The sequence below is a fragment of the Mus pahari genome, chromosome 15, assembly GCF_900095145.1.
Source record: "Mus pahari chromosome 15, PAHARI_EIJ_v1.1, whole genome shotgun sequence".
In the NCBI taxonomy this organism is placed as follows: domain Eukaryota; kingdom Metazoa; phylum Chordata; class Mammalia; order Rodentia; family Muridae; genus Mus; species Mus pahari.
The window spans coordinates 73,505,716-73,515,408 of NC_034604.1; the positions used below are offsets into that span (position 1 = coordinate 73,505,716).

Consider the following 9,693-nt stretch of genomic DNA (forward strand, 5'->3'; position numbering starts at 1 on the left):
TCTCTCTCTCACTTTCTCTCCCTCTCTCTCTCTCTCTCTCACACACACACACACGCACACGCACACACGCACATGCATGCACACACCTACCTCATTTTTCTCCCTAGACTCCACCCAGAAAGCCCCAGCATCTCCCACATGGCCACTCTGATGAGTGCTTCCAGTACTGGAACCTCAGGGCCACACCCAGCCACACCTTCACTGTGCCAGTGCTTGTGGAAGAGTGACTTCTTTCATGGAGATCAAAGTCTCCTGGGTACAGAGCAAACAGTTGCAAAGCCACCGGAACTGTCCCCTGTGAGAAATCTGTGAATACACTTCAGCAACTAGGCAGAGAGGTGCCATCCAAGAGATTGTGACTGCGACTGTCAAGTGTCATCCTAAACACTCTAGGAAGAGGAGGAACCAGACTGTCAGGTAGGGACCCTGTGCGGCTTCCATCTTGAGAATGTGAGTTCAACTGTCCGTGAAGCCCACAGTAAGACTCAGCCTGCCAGCACCAGGATCCGAGGCAGATCTCTCCTACCATGCAGGCCTTCAGGCCAAGTCTCTCATTGCCTTTCCATATTTGTTTCCTTCTAAGACTTGAGGAAATGCCTTCTGTAAAAGGATTATGGGTCCGGTCCCCAGCTTATGTCTCTCACTGGGTCAGTGATTTCTGAACCATGCAAAGCTGGGCATATCTGTAAGTGGAACTTCAAGGGTGCACTTTCCCCAAATCTTGCTGAGTGAGGGTGCATGGTAGCCACATGGAACCTTGCCTGACCAGGTCAGCACGGTGGTATTTTTATGCCGGTGATGAAAACTAGCATGTGTGCACAGGGCTGATGGTGTACAGTGCCTGGGAGCAGACACCGTCCGTTCTGGTCCACCCCAGACCATGGCCAGGGGATTGAAAGAAAGCATGTTCCTACAGCTGGTTGTGACTTCAGGGTGTGTGTGCTCCTACAGCTGACCCCGAGACACCTTGGGTTATAGAGCCCAAGGCGGCCGCATCTGGGGACTTCACAAGTTCTTGAGGAAGCAGATGAGAAGATGTTTCTGTGCACACGTGGCCCAAGGCACATAGATTATCTAGGGCAGGAGACTGACCACCAATAGGACACTGTGGGGATTTCACTTCTGTCCCCATGGGAGGTGAAGCTGGTTGTCTCTAACTGCAGTGGTCACATGGTGGAATTTCAGGAAACTTGAGGTGCCCCATCAGCACTGCAAGGGACAGGGACATTCTACAAAGGGCCAGTGGATTACTTGGTCACAACACATAAGCACATATTAATATGCAAACAGGCACATGCACCCACACATTGACAGATGCATACCTCATGACACATTGACATACATACACATTCACCTATGCTCAGTTATACACAAACACACTGACACACACACACACACACACACACACACACACACACCATATACACAGTAACACACGCCCCATGCAGGGATACAATTCTGTACAATACCTCCACCCCGCTCCCCAAGCTGGCTTGAAGCTATTGATCTCTCTGTAGACTGCTTCCTGGTCATGGGACTGTATGCCCTGAAGCCTGTGGTCATGAATAGGCTCACACTTAAAAAACAAAACAAAACAAGCACACAACAAAAGCAGAGATGAGCGAAGGCCTGTCAGCTAGACTGCACTTGGCTGGAGACCCAGGGCTCCCAGCTATGCTGTGCTAAGCTCTTGTCAGGAGCAGGTGCCACCATGCAGGGGTCCCTTAAAACTCACAACAATTAACAAACAGGCTGAAAGCCTAAGGAGACTCCGAGGACATGGCGCACGTAGAGTCTAGGTCCCCAACCCTGTCAGGGCCCTGCTGTCTTCCGCTGCCCAGAGGTTTCTCCTCCACGGCTTAGCACCTTCTCCTCTGGCAAGCCCTGGGACCAGCTGTGTCCCCAGAGACACATCAACGATGAAGTGTCGGTGCCCCACCCTCCAGATCAGACAGGTGTCTCCCGAACCCCTTAGCTAGGTTGAAAGAACACTTCCTGCTACACACGGTCATAGTTAGGAGGCTCCTCAGCTGCCCTTCTGCCCTGAGACCTGAGGCTGCCCTTTGACCCTGAGTCCTTCTGTCTCGCTGCCATCACAGCCCATTTCTGAGAGTGTTCAAGCCACCCTACTCTGCAAGAACAAGGTAAGTCAGCTAGTAAAGAAGTGAATCTCCCTCTAAGGACCTGCCTTATGTCATCCCACTGGCTGCTCTTGCCTTCCTATCCCCAGTGACACCTTTGCTTCGCAAACTCTGCCACCTTCTGCTTGTATGCCCCACTACCAGCCCACCCACTCCTGTGTCCCTTGCTCCTGACCCTTCCCAACGAGAGGGAAGGGAAGAAGGAGGGGAGGAAGGGCCAGCTAGGAAAGCAGCTCTGTGGGCAGCAACGCACACCAGGTCTGTGTTTTGAGGGCAGATTTGACGCAGGACACCAGAGAGCATTGTGACTGCAGAGCAAGTGTAGAAGATGAAGGAAGGAGGGTCGGGTGTCACCGTCGGGTGTCACCTGTCCGTTCCGGGGTTTGGGACACCTCAGCTTTGGCTTCACTGCAGTGACAGACACCCAAATAGGCTTCAATACTCTTTCATACAGAGCACCTGCAATGCCAACACGTAGAGCTGGGAGTTCCCTTAGAAACCAGCGCCCTCTATTCATTCACCTTGGGTCAGTCTCCAAAGAAGACTGTGCGGAGCTCAGGAGGGTGACTGACCCCACTGCTCAGACACCGACGTGCTCTCACTCACACACAAACATGCCATCCAGTCTGCAGAGCTGAAGACGCAGCCACACTTCGCGGGGAAGAGCTGGCCTGTCATCTCCCATGCCAGACGCCTGCCACACTTGGAGTGGATGGGTCAAAACACCGCCAGAGCATCTGACAGGACGTGTGGCCCTGTGTGGACCTCACTGACTACCTCTGCTTCCTGGAAAAAGAATATTCTCCAAGGATTTCCACTATCAGTCAGTGCTCCCTGATGCTCAGGGACAGACTTTTTTTTTCATCCCCTGAAAGACAGTCTCATTCCAGCCAATCAGCAACTGACACTCCTGTCAGGAGGAGGAGGAGGCCTGAGAAAAGTCCTAACCTCACCATTATGCATATGCCCTGTGGCACCACCTCCCACCCCCCCACCTGAAGATCATTAGCGGATGACCAAGGGAGGAGCTAGCTCTGGAGGCCATTGCAGTGACTTTCCCCAGCTGCTCAGTGAAGTGGCAGGGGGCAGGGTGTCCAGTGCAGGAGCTAGCATCTGGCTCTGCTACCCGTGCCTACCCAAGTCACTCCAGCAGAGTGGCATCCACTCCCACAGCCCTCTTGGCACTTTGACAACAGATGTAGAGAACCTTTGAGTCATTGCACATGGTGACCTGGAGCACTGGGTGATGGTCCACAGTGTACCTGGGACTCAGATATCCTGCATCACACAGGGGAGACCCATTAGAGCCAAATCCCTGGCTATAGTCCTGATTGCCTGACTAACAGTGTCCACAACAGTCAGGGCCACAAGAATGGCCCCTTCCAGCAAGGCCAGCCCCACCTGCCCAGACCACAGCTTCCACACATCTGTTTCTCCTCTCATCCAAATGTTTGGCTTCTGTAACCAGCAGCTTAAAAATGGAACTTGGACCAGGCACAGTATCAGAAGATGAGAGTCCAGTTGTGCTTGCCATTCAGATTGAGCTTCCTGGTTTGTCAGAAAGAAACAACTAGAAAAAGCTCATCCCTACGTGCCTCGCACAGCGTGGTAGGTTAGGGATGATATTTGCTTAGAAAACCAAAGACAAAGGAAGAGACTCATGCAGATATTGGTTTCCTTCCTTCAGAAAAATATCATTTGCATGTACACACCTGAGCGCATATGCAAATAATCTAATTATATGTATATATGTAATACATTGTTGTCTAGACACAGAACTGTGGTGTTCTCACATTTCAAAGCCTTCAGTGCTGTCTGTCTGTGTGACATTACTCATTTATTACAGGCCTTACGTATAGACATCACTTGTAACCTGTGAAAGTAGGTCAGGAGCTTAGCTTTATGGTAGGAAGAATTCAGTGAAGGCGAGATGGGGCTTCCAGCACAGTAAGGTAGGGGCTTGTGGTCAGCAGTGGGCTGCTCACTCCGTAGTCCGGAAGATGCATTTTGCCGCTGCTCCCAGGCTCAGACTTGGCTGCCGCAGGTGTGAGCTACCAAGTTTACAGCTGTGGCCAATTCCCTTGTGGGGCAGGTACCTCTGTAGGTCTCCCCATCTTGAACAGCCATAAACAGATAGGGAAGTTATCTGGATCCTGCCTGGGGCTCCCTCGATTTGAGTACAGGGATCTTACAGAGCAGAGTGCAGAGCGTCGTGTCTAGGGCTCCTTGGCCGACAGGGAGGCAGGCCTGAGGCTCAGAAGGTCAAATGACTTCAGAATTTACCTCCCCAGAGAAGGGGTGTGGGCACTGCTAACTCTCTTTATCACTGCACTTAGTCGGGCTTCCTTTATAATTTACAACATATTTTCCAATTACATGCATGATTACAGAGGCAAGCCGAGTTAAATGTCAAAGCCTGTGTTGATTGAAGTGCTTATGTTTCCTGTGAATGGGACAAAATCAAGACCCCACTATGGAAGCCACTGAATGCCTCGGCACTTTGCGATGATTAGGGTAAGTATGGACTGACCACCTCCAAGAAAAGGCCAGCTGGTAAGAACAAAAAGCAGGCAAAGTCCTCCAAATCAGTAGCCTGGAGTAGATGCTACCCTGATACCCTTGTGGGTAGGATATGGCACCCCCCCCTCAAAATCCCCATCTGGAAGAAGGCCTGGGTCCAAAATTCCAAACTCCATACAGCCTTTGTAGAGGAGTTACTGCAGCTGAAGGCCAACACCTTCCGGGTCAGTGCATGTCTGCCCACAGCCACCCAAGAGGCTGTTGCTCAGCCTTCCCTGTGTTCTGGAGCCCAGAAGCCTCTCTGGTCACTACAGCTCTACCAAGTTGGAGCCAGAAAGGATGAGCAGCCGGGACCAATGTCTAACTGAAGTGACCTGGGGTCACACTCCTGGCCCCCAATGGCATGCAGACACAATGGCCCTAGGCGTAAAGAAAATGCACTGCTCTTCAGAACACCGGCCCTTCTGAGCTCACCTTTGGCATCTGCAAACCATGAGACAGTTTCATTGTGGGCTGCTCTGAGCAGAAAGCTACAGTTGAGCATGGCAATGCTATGCTCTGTCTTCTCATGGAGATCTTTGTGGGGTATGGGGGAGGTCTGTGGAGATGAAAATCACACACACACACTCATACAAATACATTCACACATACACTATCACACACAGTCATATATTCACACACATTCACACACACATACACTCACATACATACACGCACTCACACACACTCATATACACTAATACATACAGTCACACATACTCAGATACACTCTTTCACACACATACATACACACACACACAGAGAGACAGAGACAGAGACAGAGAGAGAGATGGAGAAACCAAGGGAGTGCTCTCCCTCATGAAGGGGAGAGAGGAAAAGCCAGGATGAAGGGCTGGGCAGAGCTCAAAACAGGTGCCAGGCCTGGTGACCACTCCAGGTGACCAGACGACCCTGGCAAGCAGGTGTTTGCCAACACCAGCCTATAGGCTTTCCTAACACACACTTTCAAAAGTCTGTCCCGGTGCACCCCAAACCTAAACCTTGACTTGACTTTCAGCAACACAAAAACTCAAAGGGGATGAAATCATGAGCTCTTCAGAGCCCCTGTGGACTGATGGCTACCTCTGTCGGGTGATTGCCCATGCTATGACCAAACGCACTCACGCAGGGGGAGGGGCCATATCTTGCCCAGCAGGAACCAGCTCCCACCAGCAGCAAGCGCAGGACCTCATCCAGGCCATTCTGAACAACATACCTGGAGCCTTCTCCACAAAAATGACCTTGGAGTCTTGCAGAAAGTTATGGCCAGACAGCACCATCTTCTTCCCGCCGATGACTGGGTAGCTGTCTGTGCTCTGCTTCTCCACGAGGGGCAGCTCCTGGGCCGACCGCTGGGCTGTGTCAGAGGAGGCAAGAGTGAATAAAACCTTGTCTTTGCGGCCTGGAGGATGCCTTGCAGCTCGGATGCTGGGCCCCGGGTGCTGCCATTTGACATGACTGTTCGGATTCTCTGGGGACTGACCAATCCCTGAACTTTGTAGAGGGTCTCAAACCATATTGCCCGTAGTTGTCAGGACTGAGGCAAACCCATCAGGACATGATCCATGTTAAGAATGGAGCGCTCTTCTCAGAAGCTGCAAGCAATAGGGAACCCTGCCTTCTAATGCTGGCCTCTGGCCTGGGAGGGCAGGAAGGGCCTTGGAAGGGCTGGGTGGGAGGAGCCCTAGGGCCAGATTGAGCCTGGGCGCAGAGACAAAGCAGAAAGCTTAACCGGCAGCTGGGAGAGACCCAGTGGGGTATCAACAACTTTGTGAGTGTGGTCCTGAGGGGGCCACAGAGGCTTGGGGGAGGGGTGACGTTCTGGGCACCTGTGTCAGGTGAGTTTCCTCAAGACTCCTTCCAGTCAGACAAGCCGGGGCAGGGGAAAGATTTAGCCTCAGGAATTCAGGTCTCCAGTGGACTGAGACAGGTGGGAACAGAGGGAAGAGCCACAAGCTTCAGTGTGTGTGTGTGTGTGTGTGTGTGTGTGTGTGTGTGTGTGTGTGACTAAGTAAGACGCAGCTTGTTCCAGAGGAAGCAAGGATCAGTTAGTGGATGCACGTGGACCTGTCCCACATCCCAGGGGACATTGACAGTGGCCTGCAGAACTCAGGAGTTCAGCATGGAACTAAAAGCCCCATGGTGAGAGTCTCTCCGGAGACAAAGCCACAGTAGCTGGAGAAGGGACATAGTCTGCCAGTGCCGGGATATGAGCAGCAAGGGCTGGCCAAGACCGACTCCTCAGCGGCCTGGCCGACCCCACATGAGTGCAGTCCCCAGATGGGGGAGGGTTTCAGGGTGCAGGGGGCTGAGAGGATGGACCCTGACATGTTTCTAGTGACATGGCTTGCTAACAAGGAACCAGCCAAGCAGGACAGAGGAAGGTGGTAGCCATGCCATGTCTGGTGGCCACCTTACACATTAAAGGCATAACTTGGCACCACCAGGGAAGATGAATAGTCATGGTGAGTTACAAAATTCAGACACAGGGCATATGGATCCCTGGTAGAGCATTTGTTTAACATGCATGGGGCCGAGTTCCATCTCTGTAGCAGTGTACACACATACAACACACATACACACACATGCATGCACACATGTGTGCGCACACACATACATACATGTGCGCACACAGACACAAACTGGGGAGGAGGAATAGATAATAAAAGAGAAGGAGAATATGGGAGATGAAAGCTGTGGAGAGGAGCAGAGGGGAAAGGAGAAGAGGAACGGGGTAGGAACGAGAGAAGAGGAGGGGAAAAGAGGAGAAGAATAAAGAGGAGGAATTGTTTTGGTTTGTCCAGTCTGTTGGCTGCAAAGCCAAACTTCTTCTTCTCAGTTTCCCTCAGAATAAACAGGGAATAAATACAGATACAGTCAGTATAACTCTGCTTCATGACAGACTTTGCGTCTTACTAACACAGTTGCCAAGGCCAGGGCTGCTGGGTATGACGGTCAGATTCTAACCAGCACCCAGTTCTGTGGGGATACGTATCCCAGCCAGACGTGGAAGTCGGGTCTCCTAAGAGGGATCGTATTTTCCAGGAAGCCTACTGAAACAGACCTTCAAGGGTACAGTTCCTGCAACAGTTACAGCATGGTCTGCTACTTACAACACTCGATAGGGTTGGAGGCCACCTGGAGAGACAGCGTCCGGCCATTGGGCTGTGGGATGTGGACTCGGAAGACCAGCCGCACCCTGGTATTCTTCCTCCCGATGTCTGTCTCCCCTTTCCTCAGCTCAATATCAGAGTTTCTGAGCTTCAGGATCCCCGCACAGTCGATGCTGCAGGGAAAAAAGGCCATGGCTTGACTCTATGGCCCAGCACTGAGTAAGAGGAGCGCTGGTCTGCCAGACCAGCCCTAAAGACTCAGCCTTCCTGCTGGGCATCCCAGCCCCACCTCCCCGCAGAGAAGCCTATGGGAAAGATTACAGCATCCACACATCCGAGCAGCCGGGTAGGCTGTAGTCTTCTCCCGGGACCAGACATCTCAGACCCTGCAAAGATGTGTCAGAGCAGCTTGGAGAGGAACAGCCTTCAAGGCTGTGCCTCCTGTGTGTCCTTCGGTGCTTCAGCCAATGTGGTTCAGGGCTCTGACATTATTCACTTATTTATTTTAATACCTTTTGTGATTTGTAAAACTTTTCTTCCAGGGTTTCACAATCATTTTACTTCATAATTTCATTCAAATCTACAGTCTGGTAAATGGTTCAATACATTACAAAAAAAAATCTTGATATAATAAAAGAGCTTTTCTCTGGTTCTATCCTGTCCTTAGGAAAGTTGGAGGGTGAGTCCCTCAGACTTGTGAGAAGCTGACACACACCCTTTTGTCATTGACTTAAAAGGCTTAAAGCTATGAAGAACTTATCAAAGGACACACAAGGTGCTGTGTGGCACAGCCCCAAGCACAAGCCTTATCATTCATGCGCTGCAGTCTTTGCATGCATAGCTCAGGCTCCTTTAAGCCCCTTCTGCAAACAGCTCTCAGTTTCAAGTCACCTCAGAGGCACAGTGCCCCAGAGCGACCTCAGGCCTCTCCTGTCTGCTCTGGGACTCCTTTGTCCATGCTTCCATCATGGCTGCCTCATCCTCTGACTAGAAACCTGCTTATGTGTGCTGTTGTCTGAGCTCGCCATGGGTCCAGTACAATGTGTCTCCCACGGGAAGGACCAGAACACATGTTTTCTCAGCTCCACTCACAGCACAGGGCACTCACATCACGGGATGAACGGCATAAAGCCCCACTTGATATTGTGTGATGTGCAGGGAGCACTTAATAAATCCCTTTCTAAGTTAATCATGTGCCACAGGGACTTTGCACACCCAGAACTGGCCATGTCAGCTGCATGTATTGGCAGCTCTGAGTACAAGCAATCTAGAGGTATTCCCTGCCCTATCTTTTCAGTTTATTCCAACCATTCCTTGAATGAACGGGGTTGCATTCAGAAGTAAACAGGTGTTGTTTAGGAACTTAATGTGGGCCCTGGGGGCAGCTTTTATAGCTGTGTGACTGAGACACTTGTAGGTGCCATAACACACAGCACCTGAGAACCCCAAAAGACACAAATCTGTTACGGTAAATATCTAAAGTTTCTTCAGGCTTGAGAGAGCCACAGGGCCTGCGGCCTAGGAGCTGGGGCTAAGCACTGGGTGCTGGGCAGAGCAGCAGGAGCCCACCCCTTGGGAACAGCCCCCACTCGGCTTACATGGCTCGCATATTATTTTCTGGAAGCAGTGGGATCTCCAGGACTTTGGTGTTGGACAGGATGGCCTCGTGGCTGGTGGTGGAGACGGTCTTCCCCGTGATCCGGTGGACCTGGTAGAAGGCGTGGGGCCTCAGCAGGCGGTCGTCAGCCGTCCCAATGAACAGCTGTAGCGTGAGAGGCTCATTCTCCAAGTAACCGTGTAGCTGGCAAGAAAACAGAAGACTCACAGTAAGTAGGTACCATAAACACAAACTGCTGATGGGCGGTGGTGGCGCACGCCTT

The 9,693-nt window shown here is 51.6% G+C and overlaps 1 protein-coding gene across 4 annotated transcripts in view; it reads right to left on the bottom strand.

Moving 5' to 3' along the window:
- Nfatc1 (nuclear factor of activated T cells 1) overlaps window positions 1-9,693 on the bottom strand; it is a 106,965-nt gene that overhangs the window by 51,309 nt on the left and 45,963 nt on the right. For all 4 annotated transcript variants that reach the window (XM_021214372.1, XM_021214370.2, XM_021214373.2 and 1 more), the window contains exons 4-6: window positions 9,412-9,614; window positions 7,814-7,986; window positions 5,917-6,057 (exon numbers count right to left, since the gene is read on the bottom strand). In XM_021214372.1, coding sequence (XP_021070031.1) covers window positions 5,917-6,057; window positions 7,814-7,986; window positions 9,412-9,614 — 517 coding nt within the window. The remainder of the gene's footprint in view (window positions 1-5,916; window positions 6,058-7,813; window positions 7,987-9,411; window positions 9,615-9,693) is intronic.